The 23,041-nt window shown below is 30.2% G+C and overlaps 1 protein-coding gene and 1 long non-coding RNA gene across 8 annotated transcripts in view; one reads left to right on the top strand and one right to left on the bottom strand.

Annotated features, from left to right (window-relative positions):
* The first annotated feature begins 541 nt into the window (after nucleotides 1-541).
* LOC106677242 (uncharacterized) lies at nucleotides 542-16,156 on the top strand. 2 transcript variants are annotated; one of them, XR_010843827.1, is made up of 3 exons: nucleotides 542-1,648; nucleotides 9,386-9,522; nucleotides 15,460-16,120. It is a non-coding gene; the product is annotated as an uncharacterized lncRNA (long non-coding RNA). The 2 variants fall into 2 exon arrangements; XR_010843826.1 differs by lacking the exon at nucleotides 542-1,648 and having other exon boundaries at nucleotides 9,392-9,522; nucleotides 15,460-15,621; nucleotides 15,856-16,156.
* The window catches only part of GEFmeso (Guanine nucleotide exchange factor in mesoderm), a 307,186-nt gene continuing 288,761 nt past the window's right edge, over nucleotides 4,617-23,041 (bottom strand). For 3 of the 6 annotated variants that reach the window (XM_014415037.3, XM_014415040.3, XM_014415041.3), the window contains 11 exons: nucleotides 17,658-17,815; nucleotides 16,114-16,214; nucleotides 15,201-15,317; nucleotides 13,446-13,596; nucleotides 12,215-12,376; nucleotides 11,762-11,917; nucleotides 11,531-11,626; nucleotides 10,568-10,697; nucleotides 9,372-9,511; nucleotides 6,949-7,023; nucleotides 4,619-6,455 (listed from right to left, as the gene is read on the bottom strand). In XM_014415037.3, coding sequence (XP_014270523.1) covers nucleotides 4,908-6,455; nucleotides 6,949-7,023; nucleotides 9,372-9,511; nucleotides 10,568-10,697; nucleotides 11,531-11,626; nucleotides 11,762-11,917; nucleotides 12,215-12,376; nucleotides 13,446-13,596; nucleotides 15,201-15,317; nucleotides 16,114-16,214; nucleotides 17,658-17,815 — 2,834 coding nt within the window. In that variant the 3' untranslated portion in view covers nucleotides 4,619-4,907. Of the gene's footprint in view, nucleotides 6,456-6,948; nucleotides 7,024-9,371; nucleotides 9,512-10,567; nucleotides 10,698-11,530; nucleotides 11,627-11,761; nucleotides 11,918-12,214; nucleotides 12,377-13,445; nucleotides 13,597-15,200; nucleotides 15,318-16,113; nucleotides 16,215-17,657; nucleotides 17,816-23,041 lie in introns of all 6 variants that reach the window. The other 3 variants (XM_067048895.1, XM_014415036.3, XM_067048894.1) reach the window with 2 other exon arrangements.

Here is a 23,041-nt window from a genome sequence, read left to right as displayed (position 1 = left end):
CAGTAAGTATCTGTCAGTTATTTTAATCCAGTATTTGTAAAAAATAAATAAATAAAATTACAAGAAATTTAGTACAAAAAATATAACAATTATAGTCTGTTCTGTCCATAATTGGTGAAAAGTTGGTTGTAAGGTTATATATTTTATTGAGAAAACAGTATCAAATTTATACATAACCAAAATATCTTCTAACTATACTGAAGACACTAATTGGATAGCATGAACAGTTCAAAATTATTTATCTCCTATATTACATCAATACAATGCTTGTAATTACTGATTTAACTACCTACTTGTTAACATACTGGCAACACTGATTTTTATATAACCCTATCAATCATCCCCTTTTGGTGTGTGTTGGTAATGTAATATTTAGTCATGTTGTCTAATGTTCTTATATAAATGAAACTTTATTAAGCTGTTTAGTAATTCAATATTATTAATAATTATGTATAAGACGTTGGTCTAGTAATCAGGGTGACAAGTGATCAGGAACTACTTTTTGTCAACTGGTAAAAAAATGAATTTAAGAGGTATGTCCCTTCCACCAGTATTATTTCATTTTAATATGTACGACTACACTAAATAACCATTGTGCTGTTGTCAAAAATATCGGCTGTGATTCAACTAGAGGTAGAACTTCTGTCTGGATCCTCCTTGGCGGAAAGGTAGTGGACCACAAAACATAGAATTCTTAAAGTATCCAACTCTGGAGGTGTTTACGTAAGGATAGTAAATGGGTATTGTTGTAGTGAGTGCTTTGTAATAACATCTTACCTTACAGGGCCCTGTTTCATAATGAAAACTAATAGTATTAGTTCATAATACAAGTGTAGAAACTAGTGTGGTAATAATACTAATACTTGTTTTTTCCATGTTAGGGATGACTATTAGTGATATTACAGGAATTAAAAAATACTAAAGTACAAGTTACTATTGTACAAGTCTGTGTAATTTAATTAAGATAAATCTACAAGACTAATAGTATTAGTTTGTACTTTTTTATGTGAGGGCCCTAGTGTTAATTATGTGTATAGCATCTAATAATTTTGTTTAATGAAGTGTTAATAATTGTCTGTATATTAATATGAGAAGATGATTTTATTTATGCACGAATAATTAAGTTTCGTTTATTTGTGTGTATTTTGCTGACCACACCACCAATCATCTTAATAATTTTTTTATTTTGCCAAATCTAATATTTCATGTTGATGAAATTGTAACTTGTGTTGTAGTTTAATATTGTAAAATTACATTTTGACAATTATGTTATTGTTTTTATTTTTAGAATCTATCTTTCATGTAAACTTATTGTGCTTCACACCTCTTTAGCGAGTCTGACGTTAGTCTTTAATCAAAGGATATCCTTTGAGATGGGCTGGACATGTGGCCAGGATGGAAGAACAGGAAACTTCTACAAGATTATTGATGGAGACTGTCCATGGCCAGAGAAGAGTTGGCCGCCCCCGACTATGACGGATTGGCTGTGGATGAGAGGAGTCCACAACTGGATGGTAGCAGCGCAGGACAGAAACTCCTGGAGGCTGCTGGTTGAGAAGGCCTGGACACGTCATCATGTTGTATTGCCAAACTAATAATAATTGTGCTTAGCAATATTCTGTGGAAGAACAATGCTAGATAGTATTAGGTATGTACCAATGTCATCCAAAGTATTCAATTTACAAATTAATGCTGGAAAGCTTGGTACGCTCATATGTATTGAGGTAAGTTTGATGGGTATCTTCCAGATGTGCCTTCTGAGGAAGAATATGGAATTTTTAAATTTCGTATTTATGGCAGAAAATGAAAACCTCATAATTTAACTAATTTGAAAAACTATATATCTCAATATTCAAGATAGAACTGAAAGTTCATTGATAATTCGAATCTATTTAATAATGGCTGAGCTTGTTTTATGTAGCAAAATCTATATGGATCAAATATTTTATTTTTCCTTCTGTAAAATTTTCCGAAATAGAGTTGAATAAAGGTTTTCATTGCCCATCATAAGTATGTTTTCAATGAACAAAAACAAAATAAGGAAAAGAAAAATTTGAAAGATGTTTTACTCTGATTTTTTTTTTTATTCAACAAATTACTATGTACTAATCAATTTTTTTCATTAATAATAATAATAAAACAATATTGGCTGAATTAAGTATTTTGTAATCTATTAAAAATTACAAAAACCAAAATATGCTACTAGTAAAATAGGTCAACTAAATTTATTTTATGAAAAATCAATTCAGATTTATTATCATACTATTGTGATCACTATTTTCATATAAATCAAAAATTATAAATTTTTGGAGGACATTTATTTTTTGCTGATGTGCTGTATTCAGGAAAAAAAAATATATCTTCACAATTCTATCCAAATCTAACAGTATAACTGTTGGAAAGCTGTATTTCCACTCTTCTTACCCTTATCAATGCATTTTAGCCTAGAAAAAGAAGTTTCTTGTAGTAACTTTTCATAATGCTTTCGTAACTTTTCATATCTCCCCTTGTTAGCTGATCGCCCAAAAAGTTTTCTGCGAGTATGCCTACCTGATTTGAGTATAAATAAACCTTTTAATTTATGTATTTTTCATCACTCTTACTTACCTTATACGACTTATATGTTAAATAGAAGTATAAATTATTTTCTTTTTTGTTATAAATATTTATTTATCATATATCAGTAAATCTGTAGTTGTAAGCAGTAATAATTCAAACAATAATTTACAGTTTACTAAAATTAATTAAAAGTATTGTTCATAGTTATGGGCAATCATTTTTTTTTTCGATCTTTTCTATTCACTCTAGTACAGCTGGTTCCCTGGGTGAAGTTTCCATCCTGCAAGGATTTACTCAAGTTCTCTTAAAACTTATCCTGTCAATTCAATTCCTAAGCAGCTATCTAACTTACTGATCAGGCATTGTCAAGGCCTTCTGGTATAGAGTACCTCTCGTCATCAATTGAAGTCAGAACTAATTAATTAATGCATATGTTATAAAATCATATCTTTGTTCAATTTTCTCACTTTTGGTTTTTATGACCAATGAATTACTTTTTGACTTACATTTATACCAATACATTTAAATGAATTATGTGTATTTTTCACATAAATTATTCATATAACTTCACCTGTATATATATATATATATATATATATATATATATATATATATATATATATATATATATATATATATATATATATATATATATATATGTGTGTGTTTTTTTACTTCTGTTAAATTAATTACCCATGTCCTATAAAGGATTAAATGAATGTTTTCTGCAGCATGGATGTTTTCATAGATCTTTTCTTTTTTACAAATTCTTTGTGATAATTATTTTCGGGTTTCTCTATTATAATAATATAAATTTGGGAGTGAAATAAGTAAAATGAAGTTTTAGAAAGTTCGATTCAACTGTAATTGTTACTGAAGCCATAGGATATCTATCTACCTTTTAGATTAGTGATTTAAGAATTTCTTTTTTCAAATATATACATATGTATATCATGATAGATATGTAAATCAATACATGTTTAACAAGATGGACAGAAAAGTATAATTTCCAGATTCTTCTCAAACTTTTGAGACTAATGATTTCCTTGTTTAGTGAAATATTATAAGATTGTGTGATTGATTATTGAAGGAAATGTTGTGAGAGATCAGCATATTGTTAGCCAATGCTATAAATGGAGATGATTTGTATTATTTAGCTACAGAGGTATTCCAAATTTCTATTTTACACTTTCAGTTTAAAGTTATGTTTTTTTTTTAAATACAGATTCTATAAATTATAGATTATAAAAAAAAAAAAAAGTGTAACACAATAGAAGAAAAAGTAGTGGAGGCGCTCGACCTTCCAGTGAACAGCCCTGAAGAAGGCTAGAAACTCTAGCCGAAACGTCGGCACATTAAAATAAGTTAATCATACTTATTTGTGTTTTTCATTGACCGCACCCCCAACCATCTTCTCCTCATTTATCATCCACGGTCAACTATCTCTCATAATTAATTATAGAAAAAGTAGTATTGAACTGTATCTATTAATATTTATATTCTTTATTATTATTTTTTATCACATCATTATTAAAAGGAGATGATTTGTATTATTTATCTACAGATGTATTCCTTATCTTTAAAATGACTATGGTTTAGTTGAGGTCACAATTACTAAGATAAGCAATTCTAATTTCTATTTTCATTTTTAGTTTAAAGTTAGGTATTTTTTTGTAAAACTACAGATTTTATAAATTATAGATTATAAAAAAAAAGTAACTCTAAAAGTAGTATTTAACTGTATCTATTAATATTCTACGTATTCTTTATTTTTATTTGTATGATATGATCATTGGTTTGCTGTGTGATTTATAAAAATCTGATGTAATTGGACAGCATCTCTTAATAAGAAAAATATTTCTGTCTCTCTAATGATTTATTGAAAAAATAATTAAAAGAAACTACTTGACGTTTAATGAATATATGCTTTACTACGTTATACACCTTCAGGCTATAACATGACTATGCACCAATTTGATTCAATTTATTAATAATTAAATCCATGATAAATAGTTCACATAAGTTTGTGTATATAGGTTTCTGAATGATGATAGAATGGATACATTTATTGTTTAACAATTTATTTGCACTTAAAAAAGAATCTACTACTCACTCTCAAAGACAATAAATTTACAATGAAGTAATATGTACATATAAAAATGAAAAAATATTGAAACAAGGAAATACATATGTCTATAAATAGCTAGTAAATATTATAAATAATATTAAATATTGTCTTGTCCCTGATAAATTACAATTAATGATATAGATAATGGTAATTATATACATTGTTATAATACATAGTTATACATAGTTTTATCAAAACATATTGTCTAATTAGGAAGACATCAAAATGAAGATTGTTCTCCTTGGATTTTACAGATAACATGTCTAACCCAACCTTTTGACAAACTGGTGTTTTCTATGACAGTTGAAGCAACGGAACAAGAATCATAATCATCATCCAATTTTGATTCTACATCACTTTCCCTTGTTGAACTGATTAGGGGAAGGGACTTTGTACAGCTCATCTGGAAATATGAGGACCTTAGATTGGGCGGTTTGTCAGGTACAGGTGGTGGAATCTTTTTGTTGCTAAGGCTTTTTGGAAGATATTGCTCCAGGAGTTCTTCAGGGTCACTGAAAATGGCTGAATCCCTACAAACATCCCCCAGCATTGTTGACTCAATGGCTTCAAAGGATCTTTCATAGTAGCTGTCAGCTGAGCCATCACTCTCCACTGTCTCATCTTGTTTCAATCTGGAACAGCTACTTTCTTCCTCATTCTGCTTACTAATGGATGATTTAGGAGACTCTAGTTCTGAAGATAAAGAGAAAACAGAGTACGGCCTTATGCCTAGGAGAGAGGCTGCCTTCTTAGAGCTAGTTATGTTGGGAAAGAGTGTTCTAGGGTCAGCATAGTCGGAGGTTTCAGAACCATGTGCTATTCTAGCTCCGAGGGCTGAACTACCCTGCTTGTAAACTGGCAAACCTCTTTCTTCTTGTTTTTTCTGCCTAAATGTTTTGGTGAATGCTTGTCTGATCTTACTTGCTCGATGCTCAGTCTCTATTTGATCTAGGGTCTCTGAGCTAAGACGTAAGCTTGCTAATTTGTTACTAACAGTTGATATGACTTGTTTTATGGTAGCTTTTGTAAGACTGGTCTTGTAGATCTTATGCTCTGGGTGCAACAGGTCATGGGTGCTGGTATCAGGAGTACTATCATCCTCTGTATCATCAGGCAAAGGGAACCTATGCCGGGCTATAGAGTGTTGGTTTTCTACATAGCGCTCCATATCCTCAAGATTTAGTTCCTGAGCTTTGTCAGAAGCTATTGTGAATGGTCTATCTGGCGATACTCTGGCTTTGTGCCAATCAGGAGTACCTAACTGAAAACCCCTTGGTAGAGATCCAGCCTTTGTTGAGGTGGGGGTAGACGCAAGGTGTTGACGCTGTTGTTTGAGCCAGACTGCTGGAGAAGTTGGTCCATCCACTGATATCTGGCTACCAGACAATGATAACTCGGGTGAGCTCTGAGGTTGGTTTACAAATGAACGTGTTCTTTTAAGTTGCCACAAATTGTCATAGTCCCCTTCCATTCTCTGAAGGCTCCCTGAAGACCTAGACAGCCCCTCATCTTCTTCATCACTAGTCTCTACCCTCGCCCGCCTGCTTGTAATATGGCGTTGTTTCTGTAATACTCTTTGAAATTCTTTATTCTGCATGAGAAGTTGACTCACTATCTCCTCTAAGCTCTTTTTCCTCTCTTCTTTTGGCTGATCTTTTTCTATTTGGATTTCATCAGTACAGCCTCCGGGGTCAGGCTCAGTGTGTTCAACCTGACTTTGATTTTCAGCAGGGTAGCAAACTTCTTCAGCTTCAGATCCACCCATATCCTGTAAAAAATGAAATATAAAAGATATAAAAAATTGAATATATGCCTGGTTGATATGATATTGTATGTCTAATCATAATTCAGTTAGTTTTAAATAAATCAGGAAACCAATTTAAGAGTCTAGTCCCAAAAGTAATTTTATTTTTAGAGAAAAACAAAATTCTAATTATTTTCAATAATATTTACTATTAAAATTTGAAATTTTTCAATGTAACAGCCATTTGAATTAATGCACTTTAAAGATGCTATAACAGCTTATGTATGTGGTGTTGAAAATGAGGTTCAACCCTTTCTTAAGGACGTATCGGGGCGACACGAGCATACATATTACAACATGAGCATACAAAAGCTATCACAGTGTGTTCAAGAATTCATCAATCAAAGTGGTCATTATGTACAAAGATAAACAAATGTGTTTAACCTTTAACATAACATAAATATTATAGAAAATATACAAAATTTTATAATTTAAAATTTTCACTTCGAATACATACCACTTTATTTTCGGTGGTCGCTATCTGGCTACCCTCTGATTGTGTCTTATTTTCTCTCCTTTGCCTAACATGACCCTGAAAATTCGAAATTAAATGATTTAATAAACTATTATTTGTATACAAATAATTTAAAATAAGAAATTTAGCAATAATCCCTGTAAATCAATAAAAATTAAAGAAAACAATCTTAGTGTTTCCAAGTTTATTGAATATAAGAAGGTTGAACACTGTTATCATCATTGTATCATTTGGTTGATTCCGAAATCAAAATAAATTTCTTTGTAAGGATATGACATATTTATAATGTGTCACAGTTAACTTGAAAAAAAGAAGATTAAATGACTGTTTGCTATATAATAGATAATATGATCCACAACAAGTTAAAAAAGGAACAGTAAAAACATTTATTACCTTACCAAAGCTTTGACATTTTTCATGAAAGGCTTAGAATTTCCAATAATTCCATTGCCTGGAAATTCTTCTTTTTATGAAAATTTGGATTTTAACACTAAACCTAATGTTATCTCATGTATCCCTACCATCATGCATGTAAACCATATATACTACCACGAGCGGTCAAATGACCGCTTAATATAATATGTATCCTAATAAAGAAAGATATTTTAGCCAGTTGGATGGTAAACAAAATATATTTTTCAATTTAGAAAACTTTAAGCTGACATCCCAACCCATCCTAACACTATACTCACCACGTATGCCGATGACACATGCCTATTGTCAGTGAATAACGATCCTTCCATTGTATCCCACATCACTACCCTTGAAGAATGGTGCCAAAACTGGAGGATTAAAATAAATCCCATCAAATCACATTTACCTTTTGTCGTAAACCTTCGTCTTGCCCCACAGTATCTTTTAATAATATCCCACTTATTCCTGTTGAACAGATCAGTTACTTAGGACTACATCTGGACAAATGACTGACATGGAATCCTCATACAAGACTGAAAAGACAGGAAACTGCTCGTCTATTCCAACTATTACAACATTTACTAAACTATACTTCCAATCCATTACAAAAGACTGATCTACATGACTGTTATAAGGCCTATCTGGACATACCTAGTTGAGCTATGGGACTCCACTAAACCACCAAATTCTTCCCGAATCCAATCCTTACAGTCCAAAATCCTTAATGCTCTTTACTTTGTCACAAATCAAATCATCCATCAGGAGCTTTGTCCCATAAGTTGCCGATTCCTTCCATCCATACCAATCCTTCCATGATAAACTTCCTAACCACCCAAACCAACTCATTTCTAACCTGGCTTCTCCTTCATTACTTAATAATCTTCCTAGGCGTCTGAAAAGAAGATGGCCTCGAGATCTTCTTCTCTAGAAATGTTTTTGGAGTTCTATCAATGGGTAGATTCTCTACATGTTTGTATCATGTCATTATATTACCTACAGCAAATTTACTTGATGTATATGTATCTATACAGTTGTAAATAGCAATAAATAAATTATTAAAAAAAAGAGGAAAAGTTTAATTTATATGTATGCATTCTTTGCCATCTTCCAAACAATCCTTGTCAATATTATATATTATGTGCACACAATTGATAATTGAACTTTGAACGTTGATTATGGTTATGTGCACACAATTGATATTCCTCGAATGTCTTGATATTTTTGGGGATGAATATACAAACGATAAAGTAAAAATTAAAATATAAAAATATAGACAAACGGCAAAATCATTGGGAACATAAAATAAATTCAAATGTAAATCATTCCACAAAATATTATTGGCTCGGCTCACCTTGTTAAAACTAGGACTTATAACATGTAATAATCTCTATTATTAAATTTAATGAATTTTGATGCTCTCTGATCGGATCGCAAGAATGTACTGTCGTACAATAAAAGTTTGGCATTTATTCCAATCGCACATTTGTTTATATATAATACCTAAGTTATATATTAAAAACAAGGTTTAGTTCTAACTACAGTTTGTTTACACTGTAGATCCATCAACAATTACAATTTCAGGAGTGTGCTTTCCCAAGAATATAATCATTATTAACATGAATTGTTCAAATGGTCAAATGACCGCTCATGGTAGACTTGACATGCTATAAATTATGTCTGAAAAGTAAACAATAAAGAAAGTTGTGAATACTGAAAAATGGTTTGTATGTATATTATAGGAAAAGTCAATAAGTTATTTGTTGATATAGTAACACTGTATACAAGAAATTATAAATCAAATGTCAACTGTTATTTGACCATGCATGGTAGGCTTAGTGTTTAAAGAGGTGTATATCGCATCATCCTTATTATTTCTTCAGAAACTTTCACTTAAGGTCTATTAGCCTTAAAGAAGTACTCTGTACTTTACAGAATCAAATGTTCATGATAAATTTGTTTTTATTTTAGCTAAATACATCATTTAAACGAACCTTCATGATTGCAGATTTACTTCTCAGTCTGACCCTCATGAAGCTGCCCTCACTCTTCCTTCGTTCCTGTTTACGTCGTTCTAGATACTCTGGGATTGAGTGGATCCTCTTCGGTGTAGTCTTTTCCAAAGATGGCACATCTGTAAAAGAGGTAATGAAGTTTAAACACAATAAAACAGGATAATGTTCAGTAGTAATAAACAAACAAAAATTACTTTGTTTCATAATATCATTGGTTCATATACTTTTTAAAAAGTTTTTAATATAAATTAAAAAAATATGATAATTTAATAAGATGGTTGAAAAAATAAACTTCTATGGTATCCTATAATCAGTAAAGTATTCAATACAACTGTAATGATTTATTAATTAGCTAGCTCAATGATTTTACTCAATACATTTTAATCACAGAGATGCTATAATCATGAAGTATACTGATATGAGTCAGTTGGTGCCGCAGTTCACCATTATGTAGGCATTTACAATCAAATCTTTTTTAGGACCCTCTATTTGGTGTAATATATTTTGGAATAATTAGGGTGTTGTTATTTAATTACTATCAATGGTCAAGTGGATAAATGGCATTTAAAATTATTCAGTTGGCAGGTCTCCATTAATTCTTACTCTCAGGGGTTCCTGAACAGTAAAAATGAACGATTAAGTAATTTAATTTCAAGAAGTATCTAGCATTTCAACCTTAATTTTTTTTCTATTTAAAAATGGGTGCAAACCTATTATATAATGAAAACCTTTAAATTAAATACAGAATAAATTATGGAAATGTTAACAAAATATTTTAGGTTTATTGCTATAAAACTAAAATAACTTGAAATAGGATAGATAGGTTTTGAAAATAGTTTAAAGGAATTGTATTTATTCTATAAAGAAAAGGCTATAAAAATACATGTTTAGACATGAAAACTAGATAACAATATATTATATAAATAAGATCTGAGAATAGCATAAAGGCATATACACAGACAGACCACTTGTCACAAATGTTCTTTTTTTTTAAAAAAAAAACTGAGGGGCTTTAAATTGGATAGATCTGTTGAAAGCAGCATCAAAAATTTTACCCCGATTTTAATACTCTCTTTGCCTCGGTAATATATATACTCATATTTGATAAATCAAAAAAAGGTGATGAAATACTTATACATCAATTTTAAAATTAAAAAAAAAAATTCATTTCATACCATCAGTTCTGTTCTGGCCAAGCTCCATTACGAGCTGCCTTGCATGACTAGGTATCACAGCATTGTAGTTCTCCAGTATTACTCTCTTTAACTGTAGAGTCCACTCCCGCTTCTGTTCAAGACTTTTAGCCTAAGAGAAATTTTAATACATTATAGAACCAATAGAAAGTGACAATAGCTATGAAATACTAATATATTGTTTTAACCTAAGAGAAATTTTAATACATTATAGACCCAATAGAAAGTGATAATAGCTATGAATTACTAATGTATTGTACATTATAAGTCTCTGAAGCAGTTAAAAATAATGTAATTAAATTTTCAATTGAATATAATTAAAGATTGGTCAGATAGTACTAACATTATTATTATTATTAAATGGGCAACAGTACTCGCACTATGTATTAGGAAATACATCGCCCGCTTCTTGACGTGTTTTTTCATAGGGTGGGTTCGTCACTCCCACGCCTATTTTTTGTAAATGCCACCCATTGGCTAACAGGCCTCACAAATGTCCGGGGGGAGGTTGTAAGTGAGTTTTTGCATTATTTCATGCTTGAAAAAAGCCAGGGTTGGTCTGTGGGTTGGTAGACTGCTGTGTTACCACGCTGCTACCGCTACCCCACATGTTTTGGTTTTGGGTTAGCAGTAACTAACAATTTTTAGAACTTTGAATTCATATTTCTTCTTTTAAATTATCTTTGTATAGTTGTGTTGAGTTAAAGATGTTAATACTATCTATGATAGAGATAAGAGGATAGTACGCCACATCTATGAGTTGCAGTGTGCCAGTCACACAGGATAAGGCTACTAACAGTTTTAAATAATATTTTACCATGATTATAATTAGATCAGTTTTATTATACTTGACCGGTTAAATTTGGCATTAAATAATTGGCAGTTTAAATTTTTGAAAATTTAAAAATAATGAATAATATACAAAATTTTCCTTCTTTAGTTTACCTGTAATGTGTGTTGATGTCTTGGGTTGTTAAAAGGTATCACATGAAAACATAATGGTTCTCCAGGAATGCTTTCTATCAGCATCAGATTTGAACACTGAAAGTAATAATAAGTAATTTAATAATTTATTATTGATTTGTGTATGATAAATTTAAGGAAGAAATATAATAAAATTAAAAGAAAGAAAAATGGGTTTAATTGTATTATAAAAATACCATTAAAATCACATACCATTATGTGGGCCTTGTATTGAAGGATTCCTTCCTCCTTCTTCTTGGTGATTAAGAGCATGTTGTCAAAAAGGAAAGCATGCCTTAATGCTTTTGCTCCTGACATCCTAAATGTACCTTCAGCACACAGCTCCCCATATCTTGTTAAATCTTCACCCTGAAAACAAGATTTCCTTACATGAATATATGATTAAATATATAATTATAGTATTTAAACAAATTTGAATTTTTATTTTTAACATATTATTTTATTCTTCTCTTTTAGTTTATTTTTTAAAATCCTTTTAAGAACATAATTATTAAGTTATTGAAATCTAATGTATTATGTAGAAAAACATATTTTATATTAAATTTTTTTCTATTGAAAATTAAAATAACCTATTTAATTATATTTACAATAAAGTAATTTTTTAAAACAAATTTTATTACTCTGAAATTGGGAAATATAACCTACCTGCCAACCAAGGAGAAGACTTTGTATCTCTTGTACACGCACAGCATGCTCATGTTTTCTTTTCATATCGTTGATATGGTGTGCTATTCCAGTCATTGTTGACAATGCATCAACTATGTCTCCATATCCCTCACTATCTCCAATACAATTTTTCACCATATTCTAAACAGAACCAGAAGAGTTATAGTTATTAAGTCATGATTCATGAATAAATATTAATGAAAAAATGAACCTTACAAATGATGAAATCAATAAAAGTTAAATGAAAAATATTATTCTAGACCAAGAGTTTCCAATTTGTGGTTAGCTAGGATTTTGTAAATAAAATATTTATTACAGGTCATTAAAGAAATTTGAATTTTTGCTATTAATATATTATTAATTAATTTTTGTCTTATACTTTATTTTTTTAATTATTTTTACTCTTGGTCAAATAAATTAACATTTTCTCCTAAATCTGATTTAATAAAATAAAATTCTTAGTTTCTATTTTCACCCTTTATGCTTTTCTATACTAGAATTTTAAGCCATATAATTGAATTATAATCGGAAAGAAGGATAAAGCCACTGTAATTCTGTGTTATAACCAGAGAAATGTTTGTTAACAATATTATCAACATCTGGGGACCCCAGAAATCAATATTATAAAGTAGTTCATAAGATACTTTAAGTTCATGAGCGAGTCCTCCTAAACCAGGTAACCATAATCAGGTTGGGAGTAAATAAGAGAGAATAGAGGTAACTGCTTGGTTCATAAAGACAAAGGATTCACGGAATCTATGAAACTGTTAGAAAATAATAGGTTTTCTGAATATTTCTGATAAATGCTTACTCCAGGATTGATGTTGGTCGAAGGTGAACCCTGAGGTTTCTAACAGAATTATGAAGTACAATACAATTTTATTTTTAGGAAAAGCAAAAGATAATAAGGAAGAGAATGTAAAAAGGATTTGGAGCCAATGAGGATGGCTTAAGTTTTGTCTACATTCAGCTGGAACTTGTTTTTCTCGGCTTAGAGACAGATTCTATTGATATCATCCTGCAGTTTATGAGATGCCTGGATGGGATCAACAGAATGGAAATAGATATAAATTTATAGATCATCAGTATAAAGATGGGATCTTTATTCATCCCCAAGGTGGGATCTTATCTATTGTGTATGATAGATAGAACCGGAGGATCATTTATATAAATGATTAAATATGAATTGATAATGAAATTGAAGGTATACCTGTAGGAGGAGATGGTATTTGAGTATCCTCTGAACTGGCTTAAGAAGGTAAGAGCCGAGGGGTAGAGTGTGTTCAAGAGCTGCCTGCCTCTGCCTGAAGACCTGGACCACTCTCTCCTGGCACATCAACCTGGTCAGCACTTCTACTGCCCTGTATCCAACATTAACCATGGGTCATTTCTATGATATCTTCCATCATTATTCAAAACATGCATATGATTTGATGATTTCAAACCAAATGAGTGATCATTGATTGATGTGGCATGAAACAAATTGTTTTTATACAATGGATATAAGGTAATACCTTATAATAATAAGGTAATATAATATTAGAATAGGATACAATTATTAAGAAGTTCAAAATTAAAATTGTGAATATTATCTTAGCAATTTGCCCATCCTTTCATTTTAAGGATTTGTAAAATACTTTAGTCAAATATCATCAAAATAAATTGGAACACTAACTAAATTAATCTTTAATTCCGTAAAGGCATTTTCATACAAAAGCTTCCCCTAACATTCAACTAATTTATGTGACAAAGCAGTGTATTGGTTTCGATTTTAGAAAAGCAGTATTTGATGACTTTTTATCTCCATTTAATTTTGTTTGTCTTTTTATTTACCACTAATAATTTAACTTATACAATTTTACAATAAAATATGATTGTTATTAAACTAAATAGCGATTTTTTAAAATATTTATGATTATTTCTACATTATGCAAAATATTTTGATTAAAGATTTTATTTTATGAATATTAGTATGTATAACAATAATTGATAATGTTAGAAAGGAGAACAATAATTATTACATTATTATAGAGATGCTATAAGCCAACCCCTATATATTTAATTTTTCTAAGTTACTTATAACTACGTTTTATATTTTGGCAAAAAATAAACTGAAAAAAAAAAAACTCAAACATTTCTTAAATAAATAAAAAAATGAAATGCAGATCGTTATTGATGATTTTTATTGCAATATATGTGTAGTTCTCTTTTGTTTATATCTACGAATATTTTTTGTATAATTTCCTAGTTCAGTTATTAGAGGGTTTGTTTAAATTATTACATTGAGCCTCATCATTGTGTAGCCTTACCAGATTAAAAAAATACATAGCTACACAATGAACTGATTAAATATAGTTGGGCTTACTCACTATAAAGGCTAATTATGTTATAACAGGTTATGTGTGACATGCCTTGTGAGACTGCCATGTTGCATACTGCACATTTTTACAATAAACAATCTTAATACTACATCTTTTACACAATGATGTCCTCTTAGTTTGAGTTTTAATGGTTTTCACTACATCGCACAACCTCTCATTATGATTAATTACTATAACTAAGTAATTTTGGAGAGTATTTTTATTTTATCATTTAAATTTGAAGAAAAGTGTTGACACAAGCCATTTTCATGCCACATTAATCAAACTAAACAAATTGATAGGCAATGAATTTCAAACCTTTGTTGAACTATTTCTCAAGGAAAGTTGAGATTACTATTAGATAAGGCCAAAGTGTAACTAAAAAGTTTAAAGAAATGAAATAATGTATTTCTCTCAAATGGGATTTACTTATCAACAATTATTAAAAAAATATATATATAAAAAATGAACTTTTGAAAAACAACTAGGTTCTGAGATAGAGAGAGATTGGTCAGTCTCCCCAATAATTTTGGCATCAAGAACCAATGAAATTAAATATGATTTCTAAAATGATGGTAGTAGAAACTATGGAGAACCAGTAATACCTTGGATAGTTTGTGCAGTAGTCTGTGTAGACTGAAAAGCCAGAGTTGTTCTTGACAAAGACTTTTGCTATCCTCACTGGGTCCAGTCCACATTCTTGGAGCTCCTTGAGGAAAGTACTGTAACCAACATATCACTATCTAATTATCTTAGGATATCATAAATTATACATCTTATGTAACTGATATCGCCTGGACTTCTATCAACACATTTGTCAATAATAGTTTATATGATTTAATCAACATAATATTATCTTTGTAGGAAGAGATATTAAATACAAGCAATATCTGTAACACTAGTGATACACTCACAAATTAGAGCCTTATTGTATTGGAGAATCATATTAAAAAGTTGGACATATTTGAATGGAAAAAAACATGATTATTGTGTCACAAGAAATGAACGTACAAGGCATTAAACCAGGTGAAGTTTAAGTGTAACTTTTACTAATATTCATACAAATTTTCAAAAATAAATTTCACATATTAAACGATAGGATTTACAAAGATACATCAGAAACTGCTTTACCAATTAATAAAATAAAAACATTGTGTAATGAGTTCTGTTCCTTTTAATCATTTAAGATCACTTTCAGATTTTAAGAATTACTGCTCTGTATATCAGAAATGATTTATAATATCAACTTAAAAGTTGCAGAAATCACAAGCAGATCTACTTATGCTATTACACAGGCAATCACTTAAGTTTTCAGCTTGTAATGCCTCTTTTGCAACATTAAAGTATGCAGTTTCTTCAGTTAAACTTTAAGTTAATACTAGCTTTGAGAATGGGCAACTTTTCTACTAAAAAGGATCTGCCAGGAACAATACCATAGCAGGTTTATTATTTAACATAACGTATTATTAATTACTTTCTTTATATCTATCTTATTCAAAGAAATCTAAGGCATATTACCTGTTGAATGAATAAATTTGTCTCAAATTTCCAAATAAATCCTCAAGCTGGTCCTCTGATACAGGACTATCTTCATTGTTTGATAATTCTTCTAAGTATCCCTGAAACCATAAATATATTTAAGTATTTACTCAAGACTATTTTGCTTTGAGAAATTTACTAATTTAGAGTGTTGTCCAACAAATGGTAATAAAAAATTAAAATACAAATATGTGGTATGTCTGCTCAAAGGACTTTCTTAACCATTTTAGCTGCTAAGACCAATTCAATTATTGTTTGCTGTATAAAGATATTGGTTTAATAAATATTTTGCTTTTATATATTTTCTTAGTTTATATTATTGGAAAATTTAATTATATTTCGAACAAGCATCGGAACGTTATGGGAGATATACAGATTTTGAAAAATTAAAAACCAAAAGTGAATAGAAACCTAAATATCAAAATAAGGGTACAAACTTCAATTCACCATATCTTCACTAATACTGGTCTATTTTAAATTATTTAATTATGGGAGAATTTAAGTGCCTTACAGAAGTGAAAATAAAAAAACGCAATATTTGCTATATTGAATGTAAAGATTGGTAAGAGAAAAATATGTGAATATCAGGGAGGTTTAAGAGTAGGAAGATCCACAAATGATCAGATGTTGAGTCTTTTGGTTAATACTGGAGAAAGTACAAGAGTAGAAGATTATAAGTCAATACCAATTTATTGACTTTTGTATTCCTTAAAACACAATTAAGAGGCCTAAATTATTTACAGCCCTGTGAATCCCTTTGACACTGGTCCACCTGATTAAGATTACCATGGATGTTGCTAGGTGCACTGTTCAAGTACAGTCAGACTTGTTCTCACAGTTTGTTTCCATAAGGAGAGTTAAATAGAGCAATGGAACTGCCAGCTTAGGTTCCAGAAGTATAACTGGGTTCTAGAAAACTTAAATTCGGGAATCTAAACTGATAATACCATTTACAAAAGGGCGGTGTGAATATCCAAATTAGTGGATGATCTAAATTTATTTGCACAATTTTTTGAGTCCCTCAAGAATCCATTTTTAAAGTAAAGTTGGTCCAAGCAGAAGAAGCTATGGAGTGTGAATTAGGAGAAGACATGTGAAGGACTTGGAAGGAAATTGACTTTTCGAGAACCAGTAAAATTCAGTCAAATAACAATTCAAAATTTGGCTGAAAAATATTCCTTGACATACTGTTTATTGAGTAATGAATCATTTGTCACAACATTGGTACAGCATTTTTTTTTTAAATTTCATAATATTATATAGGTATATCCCTAATTGGAATATAGTCTGTATTGCTTATGAGGAAAATGGGACCTAACTGAGCTTAATTATTACTGAATTAAAAGTTAAAATGCCTTATCTTTAGGATTAATAACTAATGCATAAAATGATGAATTGTAAAAACTTACTTCACATTCAAAATCCTTAAATTATAAATTGTTGGTATTACTCAAACCAAATAATATTGTGATAAATAATCAACAAAAATTATAATTAAGGCAAAAGTATTTCTTTATACTCACATGAATAACTTGTTTGAGATCGTTGACGTATACTCCTTCAGTCTCTAGCACCTCCATCACAACTCGGTCCATATAGCTAAGTTGTGGGTTACAGTACCTCGGCCTGGAAGGTGAGCTTGTATAGCTGCATGGGGAACATACACCACTGTCCTCAGAACCTATAAAAAAGGATTCAAGTTGAATGCAGGTTTGTTATAACAAGTAGAAAACATTATTTTTATGTTGTTTTTTTTGTTTTCAATTAACCGTGAATAGATAGTCATTATTTTCTACATTAAAGTCTACATTATTTTTGAAATTTAATTATTGTATAGATTAAAATATATATGTTTATAATTAAGTATTATATAATATGAATTGAGAAATAAAAAAAAGGAAGATATTTGAAATATGTATTTTTTGTAAATATTTACCAGTAGATAGAGCAAGTCCATAAAAAAGATATATTATGAGTTTTAAAATGTATTAGTAGTTTAACAAAGATTTTTTTGGTTTTAGAGTTATAAATATTTAAATGGCCAAGATGATGTTAACGGAAAATACAATGCTAACATAATAAGATAGGTGGCTGCGTCATTTTTATATAATTCCGTTTGTTTAATGAGAAAAAACACCTAAATGTTTTTGTTCATGATGAGACAAAATTAAATGAAAATCTGTACCATTACAACCCATGAAGAATCAGGTTTAACCGTCAGATTTTTCCACAATTAAGTGCACCCGCTTAATGAGGTTGGGTGGACACTGAAGGGCTCCCTGAACCCATAGGGTTGATTCAGGACTACAGTAACTAAGAGACTAAGTTTGTAGCCTACTAAATCCTTTACGGGATCATTATTTTATGTCATTGAGGAAGCTGAAACTCCTTAAAGGAAAATGGTGACAAAATGTTTCTGATCATGTTCTACCTATGTTAGTCTTCGATAGTTAATATGAAACACAAAACCAACAATAAATCCTGTTTGGGAAAATTATTATAATAAATAAAATAACACCTGAACTGAATGTAGATTTTCTTAATTTAATCGATCATTAAACCAAATTATCCCATATTTAATTCAAATGTAATGTAAATGTGTAATCTAAATGTAAATTTTTAGATTATATTAAATTAAATTGGATCATTTATCAATTAATTTCTTAAAAAAATACTGATTAATAAAGTTTACCTACATTTGTGTATCACATACTTGGCGATTGAAATAAAGAATAATGTAAAGAAAATGCAATTCACACATTTTATCATTGTAATGAGTTAAGTGCAATTGCAAAGACTAGCTTATGTTTTAGTATTTTTCATTGATTTGGTTATATGTTAATTTTTTTTTTTAGTATTAAATTACTAACATAACTATTATTTGAAGTTAAATTTGTCAGATTTTATTTAGATTTGAGGAGACAGGACTCAAGGATCACTATGTGTGTTCTATATTTAATGTTAAATGTAATTTACAAAATATTCTGGTATCTGTCACAACTCGAGTTGCCCAGTATGTAGAGGGACTAAATTTTTAATAGTTTTCACACTGGCTTGAAAAAGTATGAGGGCATTACTAGGGAATTAATTAAAAGTTTAATAAATGAATAATCTATTGAAAAAGAGAGTAATTTTATAAGTTCTAAACTAACAATAATGTTAAGTTACCAAAAGAAATAACTACAGTAACAAGTTAGTTTGATGGTAGTATAACCAAATGTGAGATTGAAAATTAATATTGTTCTTAATAATGGCCAGTTTGACAATTTAAAATTAATTAATAAAGAATTTTGGGGCTAAATTGATTTATTTTATTATAATTGATAGATATAATGACCAGTTTAATCGAATTGAAGGTATTTTAATTACTATATCTCAATTAATAAATAACGGATGAGTGGCCCCCTAGATGAAATTATCTTTAAATAACTTTGTTGTTGGACCCGAAAATAAAATGGGGGAATAAAGTGAAGATTTAAATTATATGGAATTTTAATATTAATTTAATTACTAATTAAGGAGAATTTAAGAAAGTGTTAATTAATTTGTATTAATCGGTATGCATAAATATCTGATCGAAAAACGAACTACATTGGGGTGACCGGTGGTTGACCGATAGATATTTGAAGAAAGTTCTGTAATCTGGAAGGACGACCAATAGCCTTGAATTACATAACTTGTAGCACTGCAGCGCATCCTAGAAGTTCCAGCTTCTTGATAGAGATAATTAGAATAACTTACGGGAATTTAAATGAAATAAAAACTTATTAATGCATGTTTGAATTCAATTATAGAACAGAATGACTGCAGTCCTGGACAAATGCGGGTAAATTCCGAGGCTACAACAGTATAAAACTTGAATGATATTTGCAACTTACGGGAGTAAACAATGGACAGAGATGTTCTCAGCTAAAGAAAAAAAATCTTAATTTTTGGCATAATTTTATATTTATGTCCTCGATATTGTAATCCTAATCGGCATAAGGTTTATTTTATAGTGAACATGAGATGTATTCATACAAAAATGTATACTGAAATATACATAAATCTATATTTGTTTTACCGTCTCCTTAAAGTAAAGATCTGCTCCGGGGAATAAATAACAGAATTCTAACAAAGTATTCATGTACATCTAATAATTTAAATACATTATTTATGATTGAGCGATCAAATTTTTATATTATAATATTAACGTGTTTAAGAATCGCCTTGGCTCGGGATATTAGTATAAATTGAGTATTGGTTAAAAAATATTTTAAATAATACAAAAAGAATATTTGAGATCAATAAATAGAACATGCTCGAGTTATCCAATTTATTGAACCAAAATAATAAGACTTTAAAATATTCTGATGAGTTCATTGAGTTATATGCAATGTCCAAAATTTAGAGTTGTCGCAAAAGGTTCTTAGGCTACGCGAATTCCTTTAACCGGGGTCTACTATGTGGCTCGAAGAGCTCTGTTTTATAATTTTATGATTTTTCGGTGATTTAAACATTTTTTATGAAAAATATATTAAGTTTAACTATTGCGTTTTCCTTTTAATCTACTCAATAAAACTAATGTACTGGTAAAAGAATCATGTAGTTAGTCATCATTTTCCTAATTAGATATATAAAATAAATCAGTTTCAGTGAGTTTCTTTTTCAAGCACTCACATGGACCCATGGGGAAGATTGGTAGGTATGTATACAAAAACTTAAAATATGTACCACTACAACTAATGAAGGGTCAGGGGTTCAGTACTTTGTAAGAAACCACTGTCACTAGTCCAACGGTTGTGCAAGGAGCTGATTTGGTCATTATCGCGCTCGACCGCCAGATTTTTACCCAATTAAGAGTACCCAATTCATAAGGCTGAGTGGACCACAGAGTTGACTCACGGCTACAGTGTAACAGAAAACAGGATATGTATAATTTTTTTTCAAATTGAATCACCAAAACTATTTTGATGAAAATTGTTAAGAATACATCGTTAACACTCCTTGTAAGATACCGAAAAATTATATATATACTAAATATGAAAAATAATACAAGAAATGCTCTATGCTTGTTGAATTCAATTATTTTTAAATAAATAAACTGAGGTTTCTATTCAATATGACGGAAAAAAAATTTAATTTTAAGATTACTAGGCACTGTGTAGTTAATTCATTGTTCACTATACTTACCTGCCTCTCTTTCCTTCACTAACCTACAAAATGTTTTTCACGCTTACGAAATCCTCCTAGTCTATGGAACAGCACGCATCGCCTCCATTAGTGAATAATGTAATTTCACCCATAACAATGCTACAAACCTCCAAAACTACCGATTTAAACGGTTGCGGAAGTATCAGGAATGCAAGCGCCATATTTTTTTCGTAAAAGAACGTCCTGATTTTCAAGGTTATGCTTTACTAAATCTATATTTTAGATTTAAATCTTTATTGCATTTCCCATAAAGAACTGAAAGTCTGCCAATCAGAGACTTGCAGAAATTGCGGCTGTTTCAACAAGTTAAAAAAATATTATTTTTTCATTCGGAGCTCCTTTCTCTTAAAAACTACCAACCAACACTAGAATCCAATAGAACATCATTTAAAGCAGAGTAAATCTGTTAAAATGTGAGCCCTAAAAGAACTATTTACATTCAATAGTTATTGGCGGTTATCTTCCTAGAAGTAATAGTTTTCATGAAATTTGCAAAATTCTAACTTTTTTTATTGGCAATACAATAAAGATTCAAAAAAGTGCTATCAAAGTTTTCAGAAGTCGATTTTTTGCACGGGCTCTCGGACGATTAAGGATTCCCGCAGAACAAGCCAGGAATTTCTAATAAATCTATTTTCCTTATCTAGAACTATATAGTCGATTATCGTTGGCATAAACAAGATAATTAATTAATTTTATAGATCCATCTAGATAGATTTCACACAAGATGTGTCAAGGTTGATTTCGCTATTTCCTTATGACTGATGAATGATTGCAGTTACGAGAATTAGTAGCAGTCGGTATATTTATGTTTTTGTAGTGGTGATTTTGGGAGGGGGAATTTCCTCTTCCTTCCACTCTTTCACTCATCCTCTTGTGGATCCAACATTTATACTGATACGGACAGATAATATTAATAAACATAAAGATCCTAATGATTTTTGTTTTTGGAATGTTTAACTTTAGAATAGGATACAGCTTACATTCACATATTACTGGATAAATAATTCGAGTGAAAGGTACTCAAGTTTAACCGACCAGAGGGAGGAAGGTAATTAATGAAAATCATTAATACCATCATACAGATATACAATATCTACGATCAGCCAACAGACATTACTATCCTGACCGGATAACTGCCATTAAAAGTTCAGGAAAATTGAGAGTGGTTCGACAGAAGCCGTTACGGACTCGGGCGAAGAAGTTGACTATTGTTTGATTTTGAATTCTCAAATTCAATTGATTGAAGCCTCGGAGAGAATTATATTTTATTTTCGAGGAGGATTATAGGGATGGGTAGAGTTGAATATAATTTGAGACAAGGTATGACCTGTAGGACATAGGGCCAAGTCCAGGCTGCTTCCTTTGAGGACCTCGGCCAGTGGCTGAAAGGGAGCCTTGAGATGTTTACGGGAAGGGAGTCCTCCCTTGAAAATGTTTTAAATATTCTGTTCCTGAATAACCGCATATTCCACTATTTCGGTATTTGAAAAGTATTCAAGTAAATACTTGTCTTGCATTTACTTAGATACTTTTCAAATTAAGCTTAATTTTTGCTTCTTTATTTACGCCTTATTTTTTAATTATTTTTATTATATTTAAACTTGTTATACTAAAAAAAATTAATCACTTAAAGTTGGTTTATTAGTTTAAAAGTAAGAGTGAGAAGTATTTTTAGTTCAAAGTAATTTAACTTATGCTTTAGTCATCATCT

The sequence above is a fragment of the Halyomorpha halys genome, unplaced genomic scaffold (genome assembly GCF_000696795.3).
Source record: "Halyomorpha halys isolate HHAL.00 unplaced genomic scaffold, Hhal_1.1 Scaffold91.1, whole genome shotgun sequence".
In the NCBI taxonomy this organism is placed as follows: Eukaryota; Metazoa; Arthropoda; class Insecta; order Hemiptera; family Pentatomidae; genus Halyomorpha; species Halyomorpha halys.
The sequence above is the reverse complement of the archived record's forward strand: the minus strand, read 5'-3'. Positions and strand labels throughout refer to the sequence as shown.